This window comes from Etheostoma cragini, chromosome 7 (genome assembly GCF_013103735.1).
Source record: "Etheostoma cragini isolate CJK2018 chromosome 7, CSU_Ecrag_1.0, whole genome shotgun sequence".
In the NCBI taxonomy this organism is placed as follows: Eukaryota; Metazoa; Chordata; class Actinopteri; order Perciformes; family Percidae; genus Etheostoma; species Etheostoma cragini.
The window spans coordinates 16,387,731-16,403,712 of record NC_048413.1 but is presented as its reverse complement, the minus strand read 5'-3'; the positions used below and the strand labels follow the sequence as shown (position 1 = coordinate 16,403,712).

Sequence of the window (15,982 nt, the reverse complement as noted above, 5' to 3'; positions counted from 1 at the left end):
TGTGTGTGTGTGTGTTGTGAGTAGGAATTATCAGACTGGTTGATCCAGTGTGGGGCTGTGGAGCATCCCTCTGCAGCGAAAGAGACCCCACCCACTCAAAAAGGCACTCGTGCCTGAGCTGCGGCGCTGATGAAGGCTCGGCTTCCCTCCTGCCATGCTTAAATACACACACCCACGCCACACACAATGCACACACAGCAGCCTGCAAATCTGCTGTTTCCATGACAACCACAAATCTATGTGTGGGCAAACCAGAGGGGAGAAAAGTTGTACATTCTACAATTCTACATCAATAAAAACGATATTTAATAAACAATAATAATAATGATAATAGTACACAGTCTGTGGTGTAAAGTAAAAAAACTTAAAATAAAATTACAGAAGCGTGGCATTTGTCGGTCCATTACATTTGTCTAGACTGAAAACTTTTGAACAGATTGCCATTAAATGTTATGTAAATATATAAATTGTGCCCAGAGGATGAATCCTACTCACTTTTCATCTAGCTGCATCATCAGGTCAAAACGTGTTTAATATTTTGATTTATGACCTAAACAAAAACGCAAAACTAAAGACATTCCTCAGCTGTACCTGTTTAGTGCTAATTAGTACACCTTGTTGTTGGATCTGACAGCAATGTAGCAAATGACTAAATCACTTCAGTCATCCTCTTTTTTCTAATGTGGGAGTGGAAAATTATTAACACACAAAAGCTGAATTCATGAAACAATTAAGAAGTTACAAATTTTACATGAAACTAAAAAACTGTCAAGTGACTATTGATTCAAAGGAGACTGGATGAAAACTAGCTTGACACACTCATTTTTGTTTTATTTGTCTTGTGTATTGTATTTTTTGGGCTGCAACTGACAGTTGTTTTAATTATTATCTAATATTTTGTCTGTAAAATGTTAAAAATAACTCTTCACAATGTCTTTTTGGGCTTTCTTTTTGGGCTTTAAAACCTTGAAATTGCTTTTTTTTTAATTAGTAATTGATTAATACACTAATCATATCCCCTCTAATTATGTTCAATGTATAATCACATACACTCGACAATCACTGTATTGTTCCACCCTTTCTGTAGGTCTCATCCTGAATAAATGACTCGTGTGTCTGTTTATCATCACATGCATTCTTATTTGATTATTGTGACTTCTCACAAGCCGGTGAGAGGAGACAGTGTGACAAGAAAGGACAGTAGTGACAGAGCAGCCTGCGATGCAAAGTGTTCTGAGAAATCAACTTGCTGGTTTGAAAAATATCAGAGGGGGAAAGAAGAATAAAGAAAAGCAGAGAGAACGGCTTGATTTGAAATCATTATAATCAAATCAAAGAACACATTAAGTGAACCAAACACAACAGTAGATGTACTACCAAAACAAATATTTGGATAAAACGAGGAACATTTGCTGCGCAATTAAAGTTCTCAAGTTGTCAAGAGTAATTACTTTGACGTCAATGCAGGATGTGCAGAAATTCATTAATCGTTTCAGAAAGGCAGATGAGAGCACAAATGAATACAGACTAGAAGCTCGCTGAAAAACGGATTATCCAATGCCAACCTGCCCAAAGCCCCATGTCTATTCAGTCCTGATACATACATACATGAACATATACAAACACCAAAACAGTGATTATGTCATTTTCTGATTCAGATACCCTATACATAAATCTATACATCAGGTTACGTAAAACAGCAGAACAGGTAGGTACCCCAACACTGACTAACATATGGCTTGCACTGGAGCTTCTTGGAGCTCTCAGCAGCAGCCTCATGCTGTCGTAAAAAGAAAACACAGTTATGTGTAAAACAGAAACTATATGCAATCCTCCACTTTAAAAATACAAAATAAGAAACTGGAAAATAACTGACAATGATGAAGTAAAAGACAGGAAGGAAGGAAGGAAGGAAGAGCACTGGAGCAGTTTGCACTGTGGAGCCATTGCCCTCTTGTGGTATTTATAGGAAAGTAGTAAAACTGCAACACTACAACATATTGAAGTCTGTAAGTCTGAGAAAGAAAGAAAGAAAAATAGGGAAAGTTACATATTTGCTTGGTTCAAAGACACACACACACACACACACACACGCACACACACACACACACGCTGCCTCTGTGTCCACCATTTGTTTGGATTGGAAAATTTAGTACGCAGGCTTTTTATTGTGCAGCTGAAGGAAAGTTTTTTTTTTTTTCATCCAGATGGTTAAAAGAGTCTTTAAAGATTATGGCAATACCTTCACAACAATGTTTAGTGTTGTTCTTTTCTGTGTTTTTCAGAGATTGTCAGCTTTTTATCTTTCGGAGAATCAAATACTGATAAGCTGATGTACCCGTCTAATGTTTGTAAAAATGAAGATCATGGTCAGTGTGAGTGAATGGGTCCAAAGCAAAAACACTGTCACACTGTGTGTTTTTACTAGTGAAGGATGTTGTGGAATCCAAACAGTGTGGTGTTTTGCATGAGAGATGAAACTGATAAGATGATATGATGGGTTATTTGTGATGTGACGACATCTTCTGCCCTGAGAACATTTTCAGAGCAGATGAGGATGGACGGATGTGTCATGGATGTATGGATGAACAGAACAGGTGTTCTGAATTTCATTGTGGTTTCATGCAGTGCATGTCATTGATGGAGAGTCGTAGACAGCTTAAGACAAAGTGTTGCTGTATCAGACAGTAAGTGAACAGCTGGATGAGGACAAATAGTCTGTTTGTACTGCATCCATGAACAAAATCACCTTAACACCACTCCTTGTGCACTCAGACTTATTTTCACTCGTTGACTGTAATGTTAATCCGTCTGTTGTTAATCCCTCTTCAGCTGGAGGAAAACATACATTGACCTTCGACAAACAGCTTTCTCCTGTAGCAAAGACGTACATGCAGCCATTGACAAGAGATTAGCCCTTTTTCACAGCCGACGTTTTGACTTGTTATAGCAGGAAAACACTGTTGTAACAGATGACATTAATGATGGCTTTGTTTCATCAAGTGTCCCAGTAAGCTATTTCAGTGAGTCAGCATGCACAGTATGGGCTCCCCCTTTAGTGGAACGCAGCTATCATTCATGTTGTTAAATACACCAAGGCTGATCCTACTATGTCAAAACGTCTGCAGTGAAAAAAGTCCATTAGAAGAGAATTTGGATCAAGGTTCTCTTAACTGAGAATCCCAGCATGCACTGTGCAGACAGCAGGAAAACGTTCTTCACACAATGTGTGGCCAATCAGTTACAGGACATAAAGATAAAAACATTTGACTGGGACACACATTTTGAGTGTGTGAGGAAGCAGGATGAACAAAGATGGATGAAAACATAAAGAAGAGAAAATGTTAAACCAAGGATTGGAGTTTCAGACTGTGTGATCAGAGCCAGAGAACTCTGCTTCTGCTCTGCAGTTTTGATTTATTTATCTGAATTCCTGCATATTGCATAAGTGACAGAACATTTAATTCTATGCTAAAATCAAATAACTTTTATGGAAAATCTTTTGTTTCTGGAGCTTTTGTTCCCAAATTTCAGGTTTTTTGTAGTTGTAATTTGTGTCATCCCCACTATTGTTGTTATATTTTGAATTTTTCTTAGAAATACTGAGAAAATTCACTCAAACAAAATTTGCAAGTAATAAAAAATAAAAAATTGTATGATGCATAATTAAAATAATTTTATACTATAAGTACCTTATACCTCTACATAGTTAAAGCTTTACTGCATAGTTTCTGTAACCCCATGGAGAAAATAAGTGACAAAACTGTTGCTAGTAGCCAAGGAGGACACTACAAAAAATATGATGGACTCTTCAGAAGAGGTGATTATCTTCACTCAAATTTCTGTGCGGGAAAGTCACCGGACAACACAATTTTCTGAACATAGCCATGCTGAGAAATACAGAGAGCTTTTTTGTGGAAATTAATTAGCTTTGCATGCTCATTAATATAAAAAAACCTACGCAGTAAAGCTTTAACGGTAGCTACATGATGGAGTTACAAGATGTTTTGTGTAAGAGGATTAACGGCGAGTATTACAACATCTTGCTACAGTACGCAGACCGTACAGCGTCACCAAGCTTCCCCTATGCGTCATCTGAGGAAGTTCACTTATTTATATATTTTTCTCCAGACTTGTAGAAAAGCTTGTCGAGTAGAACCACAAGCTCATCAGTGGGTGGGGACATCCTAATGGAGTCTGCAGAGTTTGTACAAAGTGCCATCACCACACGTCACAGTAGTCACACATGATCTATCAAACACAAGTTACACTTATATCAGTTTGATCCCGACAGGATATGGGACATCGGAACATCATTGATTTATCAGAGATCTTTGATTATAATCTATCTGCTTATTTATCTCCCTACTCTGATGTTCGTTCAAAGAGGCTCTACAGTGCGACCTCATCCTTTCAGCACCGTGATATGTATGTTGCTAAAAACATAAGTCCTACATGTTCAGTTTCCCTGCACCCACTGCCCAAAAAGACAAGGTATTAATCCCCTCTCTCTTGGGTTGATCTGAGGCTCTGTGGGTAATCTTGTCAACAGATCAGAGACGCAGGGACTGAGCACAAGCGGGGCTACGCCATTCACATCCTAATGGGATTGGCCGCCATCCCTAGATGTGCTACTGCGATTAGCCTGCTTGAAAGCGTTTGAGGATTTAGACCTGAAACACTCTGCCCAAGGCAATTAACACTACATGCTTGAATGACATGACTGTTATGTTCAGTATCTCAGCACAGAACCCGACTCTGCCACGGTGTAAGTGAAGCAGTATGAAAGGGAAAGTGGGGTCATTGTTTTGGGGGGGGGGCTAAAGTTTGTTGAGCTATTGGAGTGTATTTATTGCCTGTAAGGTTGAACTTAATATTTTCACCTTCAAAAAACAGGAAACAAAGATTTTATAAGGAACATCTTAAAGGCACTGGGAAAGTGTGCAATCATAGTTTGTATTTTCACCTTCGTTCATGTGGCAAACTTCCTATTATTCAGAGATCCCAGCCTGTCAATCCTTTAGCTTCCCGCTGAGCTTGTTTTTATCATCACAGAACTGGCAACAGGACTGTCTGCCCCAAGTTCTCTTTAACCTGCTCCTCGTACAATAAACTTGCAGAAACACAGCTGAACAATACAAGCAAAAGAACTTTTTAAAACACAACATTTCCCATGCTGTTCAAATTCAGCTGTTGCTGCCTGCTTTTATTAGATTCTACTTCACAATAAAAAGCTTTATGTGGTTATGTGGATGATTGTGCATTTAAACAGCGGCCGGGTGCGTCTCCAAAACTGAAGCATGATTAAAAAACACTGTTCTACTGCTGATGTATTGCTGAAGTTAAACACAACAAACACATCTGCCTAGTTTTAGCCATAATCACCACAACACATTAAACACAAACATACAAGAATTAAACTAATGAATGGTACGCAGATGTTTCTGTCTCAACATGTTTGTAGTCACACAACACACACTGTAAAAAATATCTTGATATGTTAAAGCCAAAAACATAAAATCACTTGTTCTCGGTTGATATGCCAGTTTATTCAGCTGCAAGTGGCAGAAGATTGACACACTGACAAGAATCTAGTGCAGATGTCACCCCAGGGAAGTGATGACCTGCACTTCATCTACCCAGTTGATGAAACCTGCTAAGGAGATTTTAAAGTGTCTATTCAGGACCAGGACTTCACCTTCACTCATAACAGTACAGTCATGTCATATAGACATTTTGCTCTAATATTCCAACTGAATAAACTGTACAGCATACACCCTGAAAAAAAGAAACTCAGCTGTAGTTAATCTCAAAAAAAGCATTTCTTGAATTTAAGATTCACATTCATTCATATTTGTTTTAAGTTTACATTAAGTCAATCAAACTAAGCAGGTATCAGTTTTATTAGTATTAAATGCTCTTTTTTCAAGATGTCTAAGACCTTATTAAGCTTCAGCTGAACTCTAAAACACATTTGTCCTTATTCCCTTAGCCTACATTGGAAGCACTTCAGGAAGGGATGATTACAGCTACCAATTATGCTTTCAATGTAATATGGGCATGTGAGCATTGTTAAAGATAGAACTTGAACAATGTAAACCTATCCTTTTACATACAACACGTTTTCAAAGCAGTGTCATAACATCAGTAATTGATCATCGACTGTGAAACATGATGCTACTGTGTTGATACAAGGCTTTTATATGTCAAGTAAAAGATACATTTAAAAGCTAACTAAAGAGCCTGGGACTCTAAAGTTATGAAACTAAACAACATGTTGTTTGTTGAGAAAAAGATAAACAACCTGACTTCTGACTGAATCTACAACCTCAGATATCTCAGTGTAAGTCGTCTTACAACTCACAGGGCTGTCACAGCCCTTAAGACCAGTCCCACTGACCTCCACCCATCAATCCTACAGGGCTGACCTGCTCCCCGATCAGCTGCTCCAACAACCCGCTTACTGAACAGAACATCCCAGCTCATTTTTTTTAAACGTGCTGCTCTTGCTAAAAGGAAACATTAATTGAGAAAGTTTAAATAATGTTGGATGCAACTTGGAAAACAGAATTAGGTAATGTTATCGCTTAGACCCCAATAAACAGCACATTGCAGTGACAGTTACTTTATTTAGCATGCACCACACCACCTGGGATTTAAACGTCTTAACTATAAGTAGTTTATGAGACGTTAATGCCTCTCTGCTTGATCCATGTGACTGACATTGAAGTCAAAAGTCTAACAGGCAGGAATTACAGCATGAATCAATAGAGCAACACATTTATAACACTTTTATGTAAATGGACGTACTGATCCCAGTCATTTTTTCTATACATTTAGAAACAGTTATTACATTTTTATCTATACACTCACTGGCCACCTATATAATCTAATGTGATCCATTACCACAGCTCTGCCATAAATTCTGCCTTTAAAAAGGTAATAATGTTCAATTTTGAGTGACACTGTCAGAGCGTTGTTTGTTTAACTGCATGTTTATTATTGAGGTTGTAGTTTGCAGTGAAATTAAACTAGACTACACTAGAGATAAACATTGTGTCCATTCTATTTACACACTACATGAGAGGGGCAGACTATTAGTAACATCTTTCAATATAATGCACTCTCAAATGCACTTTCTTAATGCACAACCTCAATACTAAACTAAGAAGAATTATCACCTTTTTGACAGTGTTATTGCAGAGCTGTAATATTTGATCACCATTAGATTGTACAAGTGTATATGTAAAAATACCATTGAAATACCAAAAATTGTTGCTGTAGCTGTGGAAACAGAGTAATTCATGGTGTATTTCCTCCGTACACACACACACAATCATTTAGAATTTTGTTTTAATGGACAAATCAAATCAATGAGATCAATGACTCTCACTGAGCCCAGCTAGTCTATGTGGGAGCTTGTTCTCTCCTTTGCTTTACATCATTCACTACTGCCCTTATTACACTAATTGGATTGGTTGGCCAATCAGGAAGAGGCACCTCCTAAATCAGGGGTTTAGGTAAAAGGAATTAAAGGGTGGATCTCTGCTGGTCAGAGCTGCTGAATTGATTTCATCCCTGAGAGGTTCGGTTCCCTTCTGATCACCTAATCGAAAAGGGCCAAAGGAGCCAATCTCAAGCACCTCCCTCCCAATCCCCTTCCGCTCGGAAATCGCCTTTCAGCACGATTAGTGTTGCATCCAGATTCTCTGCTCTCCAGCTCACAGAGAACCGTCAAAATTTCTATCCTTGAGGATCTTGAGTTTGCGGAGGAAGAAAGCATGGGTGCGGGAGCAAGCGCCGAGGACAAAAAGTCCAAAGAGTTGGAAAAACAACTCCAACAAGATGCTGATAAGGATGCTAAAACAGTCAAGCTATTACTGCTTGGTAAGTGAACTAATGAATAGTATTTTTGCACCAAGTTTTCTTTTATATCCCTGATTGCAGGTGATGCGAAGTGCTCATACTGATGGGTTTTCACGTCAAAAGATTCAGTACTTAACAAACTGAAATTTAACTTTCCATCTCTGATTGAACAACTTTTCAGTGGAGGTTCAGGTCTGCAGAGAAGAACAGGAGTCATAAATTCAGCCAACACTCCGCAGGTGTAACTGATCAATATTGCTGTTAATGTAGCTGAAAATATTTTAGTCAGCTTACATTGAAACATGAGAGGTTCACAATTGGTTCCAAGGTTTAGGATGAGAGTTAGTTTATGTAGCAGATGATTGTTTATTTCATAATAATGTATTCATAAGTTAATAATGGAGGCTTCACTTTGAGTTTATTAACGCATGTGTTGCATTTTCTTGAAATGTTGGTTGTGAGCTAACTTAAGTCATCAAGCTGCTCCGACACAGTTGTTCTCTGCTTACTTAAATGTAAGATATTGTATGTTCAGAGGAGTGACAGGCTGTGCAGGTGAATTGTTTCTGGATAAAGAGGGAGATAAGTGAGATACGTTTGCAGGATGAACAGCTAACACAGGGATCTGAGACAAAGCTCAAAAAAGAAGAATACTTAAAAAAAAATTAGAGAACAGATTTGAAAGTATACTTTAAACTAAATATATGTATTACACATTAATTTATCATGCTTAAACAAAATAAACATATTGCAAAGACTTGAGTTTGTGCAGCTGTTTTAAGTTGTGGTTTTACTATTGTGGTGAGTTGTTTTAAAGAAGTTGCAGAACTTAAAATGCCAGAATAAAATATATCAAAGGTTCAAAAGCTTCAGAAATATAAATATATAATTTGACAAAGACATTGAATTTAAAAAAGTATTGGCAAAATGTACTTAGATTGTCTTCGCTCTGCTTTAAAATAAATGACTTTTTATGACATTGGCACTTAAAACAAACATAGCCTTTGGTTTAAATGAATCCCAGCCCAGCTGTGATATGTCAATCCAATTAGCTAACTGGTTTAGTGCAGATCCCCTGGTGAGGTCTTTGTTGATCCCTCAACTCGCACAGAAAGTATAAAATGTGTTTTTATTCCCACCAATGTTATAGCAGCGACATTCACAGTGTCAAATGACAAGCATACATGTTGATGAAACTCTAAAAGACGATGTAAAAAAACATTTAGAATATTGTTGATTATATGAAAGAGATGGTTTTTGTGACATAACAAGTGCTAAATGCATACAACAATGTTATCAAATAGAATTTAGGTGAAAAAAATGTATTTTAAATAATCAATCTTTGCAGAGCATTGATGGTGATGAATGTTTAAAGTCAAGTATTTTATTGAGAAAACACTATTATATTAAACACTATTTAAAGACTTAATATCTTCTTCCATTAGATTCCCAGGGGAGTTTCTTCTCCAGCAGTATAGTATCAGAGATACAAAATAAGTGGGTAAAGATAAGAAAAGTGCCATCTTTTTGGCTCTGGTGACCTTGTGACATTTTTAATTGAACTAAACCTATTTGCGATTAGCTCCTTGTGTGTGAAACAATAATAAACATTGGTGAAATTTGACATGTCTTAGTAAACGATATAACTACTTGAATATTTAGGATACGGTAAAATACCTTTCGCAAAGACTTTTACCAAAAGGATTTACCAAAAAAAACTAAATGTTGTTAATTACTGGGAACTTCCAAAACTGTTATGCTGCAAGTCTTTGTGGAATTTGATAAATTTCCTACAATTTGTATATTACAATTGAAAAAAAAAATGGATACAGAGCTCCCCGTTAAAGACCAGATTTAATGCCACTGCAAAGCCTAAAGCCACATTCGCTAATTAGTACTAGGTGAAAAAATGACTCACAGAGAAGATAAAGGCAGTCTTTGTTTAATATTCACAGCTGATGAAAACCAGTCTGGATACTGTCAAAGTGCCACCTTTATTACCTCATCTAAAAGACTTGCTAACGACTGCTAGCGGAGGAGAACCAAACAGTTTCTCCCAGAGAGGGTTGGATGAGGCCACATGAGTGTCTTTAAATGCTCAAGCATTAAAGTCTGAGGATGGAGCTTAATGTGGCTCCAGGACAGCCGGCTTTGGTTGCTCTGTGATAAATTCCTTCTGGTCTGAGTTAGCTTAGAGTGCTGAAGAAGATGTTTGCCAACACACTGGAGTTCAGTAGGCATTTGTTACAGGATAAGGTGCTCAATGTACAAAAATCTGCTGCGTATTGCCTCCACCTGCAGTTTTCTTGACTGTAGCTGATTTGGTACATGTGTCACTCATATTTTTTGCTCTGCCTACTATAGAGTATCTTTCTGTGCCTCTGTTTTATATTCATTTTATATATTTGTTAATATTTTATATGTTATATATATGCAATTTACATTTGGCTACAGGTCAACATATGAAAAATTAGCTTTTAACACATCTATTTGCATGGAGATAAACAGGAAAACTTTAATACAAAAACAGTGATTAGTGGACTTTTTTGAAAAGCATTATCATGATTTCCATAGAGATGTTACCTGTAAGTTACTCTAGCACCACTCTGTGAAAATGATGTGATGAAGGCAGACAACTGCAAACTTAAAAAACTCATCTCCCAACTATCTACAGGTAACAGGTAGACCGCACTTCAGGCCAAAGTCACAGCGTTTTGGTGTATTTTGGCCAGACTGTGCCTTTAAATTGAATTGCAACATCCAAGGACATTGTTTGGCTTTGGCAGTTATGTGTGTTGTTGCTGACCGTTTTAATCTCTTCCAGGCGCTGGTGAGTCAGGGAAGAGCACCATCGTAAAACAAATGAAGTAAGTATTAAAATAAGTGATAATATTTATTTTTTGTGCATCATCCACACTATGTCAGTGAGAAGCAATGACGTTTTTTTTTATTTTAGGCATACAGCCAGCAGGCCAAAGCTCCCTCATCTCTGTCTGTTTCACTTGCAGTGAAGCCTTTTGACAAGAGGTCAACAGGGCAAACATCCGCTTACTGATTTGTCAGCACTTGTTTTGTTCAATTAGTTTCACCCTGGCAGAAAGAGTCAGAAACACACCACAGGGTGGCACTGTAGTTTGTTTCTCTATTGCATGAACTTGACTTTTTACATCCAAACTGAGCATCTTTCAAGATCCTAGTTTTTCTTATTTCCACAAATTACTTTTTATACTTATTCATAACAATTTTGTAAATATCATGAATATATGCATTTCCAACCAGCTCAGCAAAGGATTATTGTAGTAAAACATTTCCCTGAACTAAAACACTTTTACCTTTGCACAGGATTCTGCATCAAGGTGGTTACACAAAAGAGGAGCAATTGGAGTTCAGAGCGATCATCTATGGCAACATCCTGCAGTCTGCTCTGGCTATCATCAGAGGCATGGAGATGCTGGCCATTGATTTTGGCTCGACTGCCTCACAGGTCTCACATGACACATGTGCACCAAACATGATTCACTTGCTATTCATTTTAGCTCCTTTTCACAGACTCAAATTATACTATAAATAGTTTAAGTACTGTGCCAGAGTTGATGGATCTTTGTTCTGTGTGCATTAAAACCACAGGAGCTTGCACAGAAGCTGCAGAATTTGTCAGACTCCATTGAAGAAGGCACAATGCCTTCTGAACTGTCTGATGTCATCATGAAGCTGTGGAAAGATTCTGGTGTACAGGCCGGCTTTGACAGAGCTGCTGAGTACCAACTGAACGACTCTGCTGGCTAGTGAGTCCATGTCTACTACTGGGATTGAGACAGAAGAGGGATTACATTGTAAAATTTAAGAGGCTGCTGGCTTAGTGTTTATTGATAAAGAAGATTTCATTTCTGAGGCCTGATTCCTGTGCCGTTTGTTCTCAGCTACCTCAATGAAATGGACAGAATCTCCAAGCCAGACTACCTCCCCACTGAGCAGGACGTGCTGCGATCTCGAGTCAAAACAACTGGTATTATTGAAGAGCAGTTCTCCTGCAAAGAGTTGCACTTCAGGTAATTCACAAGGGGCCCTAAATAAAACTCAGAAACCAGCAAAACTGACTAAACCTCATACCACAGTGATGTCAAGTACTGATTTTGTGGTGACTTTCTGTGTGGTGAACAGGATGTTCGATGTGGGGGGCCAGAGGTCAGAGAGGAAGAAGTGGATCCATTGTTTCGAGGGTGTGACCTGTATCATCTTTTGCGGAGCTCTCAGTGCTTATGACATGGTGCTGGTAGAGGACGATGAAGTGGTGAGTTGACACTCCGCTGCCTGATCGTAAAACATGAGATGACATGTTGGCTAGTAAACTCAACCAATCCCTCTCTGACCTTTTCAGAACCGCATGCATGAGTCCCTGCATCTATTCAACAGTATCTGCAACCACAGATTCTTTGCACTGACCTCCATCGTGCTTTTCCTCAACAAGAAGGATCTGTTTGAAGAAAAGATCAAGAAAGTCCATCTGAGTATCTGCTTCCCAGATTATGATGGTAAGACCAACTGATGCTGCTTTAATGGTTTGTGAGTTAAATGACAGGACTAAGTTTGCTGTAGCAATGAGAATATCAGGCTAGATGGACAGTCACATGGTAAGACTACATCAGGCATGCCACAAGAGTGGATCACTGTCAGCTACCAACAAGTCATGCTTCAGCTTTCATTAATATGAGACTGTACCAGGAGAATGTATAAAGAGCAACACCAATTGGTAAATTGTAATAGAATGCAGACAAACACAACACATTAAGATTGACTTGTGACCCAAACTGCTCATATAAAAAAATAAGGAAGACTAGATTGATTAAGTAAGGATTCTCAATGTTGCTCCCTCAAATAAAATATGTTTTAAACTTATGTCGTGTCAGCTAACTGACACCGTGATGCAGAGGGATTAATGGATGATGAAGGATTAGGGTACTTTTACAACAAAACTCATGAACCTTCTCATAAATCCTCTCCCATCTTCACAACCTTCATATCATTTAGGCTCCAACACGTACGAAGACGCCAGCGACTACATCAAGCAGCAGTTCTTGGACCTGAACATGAAGAAGGGGGTGAAAGAAATCTACTCCCACCTGACCTGTGCCACAGACACAAAAAACGTTGAGATTGTGTTTAACGCTGTGACAGACATCATCATCAAAGAAAACCTCAAAGATTGCGGTCTTTTCTAAGCAGCTCCACTGTGAAAAGAGGTGCGCGGTGACCACATCACTCCCGGGGACTTCGTTGATACAGAGTAATAGGGTCCAGATGAGGCAGACCCTTGACAATTCAATTTAATCCTCGTACAGCAAATTGTATCAGGCAGTCCTGTGTTGCCAAGCAACAACTTCTTACCATAACATGAGCCGACACAAACTCCAACCACGCAGACAATTTAGACCCTTTCGGACCGCTGAGGATGAGCAAGATAATGAGAAACACAAAGCAATCCCTTTAGTGATTTATGATTAAAACCAGTTCCGCCCAAAGCTGCAGAAGAAGATAACTTTTCATTTCAGAAACATATTGAATCTAACAACCTGAAGATTATGTAGCTGTAAATGTAGCAATATGTTTACCTTTAAAAGACAGTAGCAAAATATTTTACATATGATTTACGGTGATTTCAACATGTTTGAGATTGATTTTTTACATTTTTTTCTTCTTTGCAGAACTTCCTTTCTTACCTTAACCCCTCACATATTGGCATTCAATGAGAAGTGTACTGTTGGAGCACAGAAGATACTTAAGTTTTTTGTGTTCACGCCATCACTTCCATGCCAAGTCCCGGTCCTTGACTGCTTCTAGCACATCAGCATCTCCAACAGTACATCCCTGCAACACAATGCACGCCAGCTGGGTTGAAACAACTAACGAGTCACCATATTGTTGTTGTGGACATACGGCTTTCTACAAGGTTTTTTAATGCACAGTATATGTCTCACACCAGAAGCTGCTGGTTTGAAGGTATGAAGATGAAATAGTTGCTCATTCGATCCTCGTTGCTTCCTTTTGACTACTGTGTCGTGAGTTAAATTTAATATTAAAATTCAAGCTCTTTAAAAATAAATACAACAATAAAATCGAGGAAAATATAAATATTTTGAATAGCAACACTGAAACCTTGTTTTTGTTTTTGAGTACCGTAGACTATGTGGTCTTGATATTTAAACTGTTAAAAGTTGCTGGGCAAACATCTCAGATATTCCCAGTGCTCAAAGTTTATCCAGATTACAAAGCAAATTGTACATCTACCTAATCTTAATAGTGTTATTGTATTCAATTCATTTGAATAAATTGATTTCAGGTCAAACACAGTAGAGAAACTTTGTACATAAGAGTAGGTAATTCACTATATTTTGAAAGATAAAGCTATATGAGAGAAAGTGAAATACTAGAGAGATGATGCTTTATTATTAAAAGGGAATGAAATCTACTGAGTTTGTCCTTTCTTATGAAATTTAGAGGCATTAAATAAAGATGCATAAACTTCACCTGTGTCTCTGTTTCCTTGCTGCCGAATCACACTGTCTATCACTGAATAATGTACTGTATATTCAATTAAAAGGAACAACAGGGCTATCGACACTGAAGGAACAAGCTGTTACTTTTGGGGGACAACGCTGCTATCATACAATGTTCTAGTCAGAGGGGAAATGGCAGCATATGGAAGTTCATTAACAAAAAACCTATTGAGAGAGCAAAACAAATTAAAGCGGCAATTAATCTGCACGTTGAGATTCACTGTGACAGATTCATAAAATGCGACAGCAAGCAAGGACAAAGCAGAGTGTAATCAGTGTTTGGAGCTAACAAGACAAACTATCATCCGAAGATTTGAATGAGCAGTAGAGCGTATTTTGGTCCCATACAGTATTTAATGTTGCATGTTCTTAGTTTGGGTTTTTCAGTCAAACTCCAGAGCAAAGTAGTGCAGAATTCCTTCAATCTGTCATTCAATTTTAATTGTATTCCCAGTGTGGTTCATTAGTATTTTCATCTGCAGTATAACCCTGACTGTAGTCCATATCGATGACAATTCATTTAAGGGATTGCTCCGGCGCTGAAGCTCAGCGTAAGTTCATTCAGGAAGGCATCACATTAAAACCATCTTCCCCCCAATTCACCTCCAGTTCTCATCATTCCCGGCACCTAGGGTTTCTCCATCAGAAGCCCTGCCTTACATTTACCCCTTATAATTTAACGTTACAATGGAGTGTAATTGCCCAATACGTATCAACATATTATGCACCATGTTCAGTAAACTTATTTCACTCTTAAATGAAGTTTCTTCTGATTGAAATGGAATTGCGGCTGAGTGCAGCAGACAGAAATAAGAAATCAGAACATTTTGAAAGAAGGACACTTAGGTTGGTCTTTTTTAATGGGATTTGTTGAGAAAAAGAAACATGTAGAATTCAGTTTTTTGGGCTTAAAACTATTAATGTCCTGGATCTGTCCACTCATGCTCTAAAGTTGACTTGATTGATAACAGTTTGAATCTATGTTCTGATAATAACCCATGGCATTAATACATTTCAATTGAGTGTTATACTACAGAGACAACATACAAGGCAGGACAATGAAGACATATTGCTGAGTTGTGGTTTTTGCAGCAGTCAGAAAAAACTGAGCTCCGTTTAAGCATACAGATGTGTCAAAGTCTAAAAATAGTTTCCAATTTGAATGACCTCTTTCCCTACATGGTTTAAGAAAGACTACAAATGTTCAGAATGGATCACATCTAACTGGTGTTGCTTGCGGTAAGATTATGGTGTAAGGACGACAAGACAACTTTGTGCCATCATTTAATGATGTTAAAAAAACAATACAACTTCAATGCAATGTAAAGAAAGCTAGACTTGAACCTTCAGGGATGTTTTCTCTGTGCAGGGAGTAACTGTGCGCCACTTACAGGACTCTGTATGTCAGGTGTGTATATATATATATATATATATATATATATATATATATAACAGACTTCCTTTTATTATTATTATTACTATTATTATTATTAGTAATAGTAGTAGCAGTAATGGTAGTATTATGTAATGGCTTCAGCCAAAAAAAAAAAAAAAGCATCTGG

General features: G+C 37.9%; 1 protein-coding gene across 1 annotated transcript; it reads left to right on the top strand.

Moving 5' to 3' along the window:
- The first annotated feature begins 7,553 nt into the window (after positions 1 to 7,553).
- Positions 7,554 to 14,390, top strand: gnat2 (guanine nucleotide binding protein (G protein), alpha transducing activity polypeptide 2). Its single transcript, XM_034876710.1, has 9 exons — positions 7,554 to 7,887; positions 10,691 to 10,733; positions 11,209 to 11,350; positions 11,494 to 11,651; positions 11,787 to 11,915; positions 12,028 to 12,157; positions 12,245 to 12,398; positions 12,895 to 13,106; positions 13,569 to 14,390. The coding sequence occupies exons 1-8, from the start codon at positions 7,782 to 7,784 to the stop codon at positions 13,083 to 13,085; spliced, it is 1,053 nt and encodes a 350-aa protein (XP_034732601.1). The 5' UTR covers positions 7,554 to 7,781; the 3' UTR covers positions 13,086 to 13,106; positions 13,569 to 14,390.
- The last annotated feature ends 1,592 nt before the right edge of the window (positions 14,391 to 15,982 follow it).

Bases quoted from the DNA above. Each gene is read 5' to 3' on its own strand.
- gnat2 (XM_034876710.1), top strand. From the start codon at position 7,782: ATGGGTGCGGGAGCAAGCGCCGAGGACAAAAAGTCCAAAGAGTTGGAA. The intron at 12,158-12,244 runs GTGAGTTGACAC...TGACCTTTTCAG, and splicing joins TGGTAGAGGACGATGAAGTG to AACCGCATGCATGAGTCCCT. The intron at 12,399-12,894 runs GTAAGACCAACT...CATATCATTTAG, and splicing joins CTGCTTCCCAGATTATGATG to GCTCCAACACGTACGAAGAC.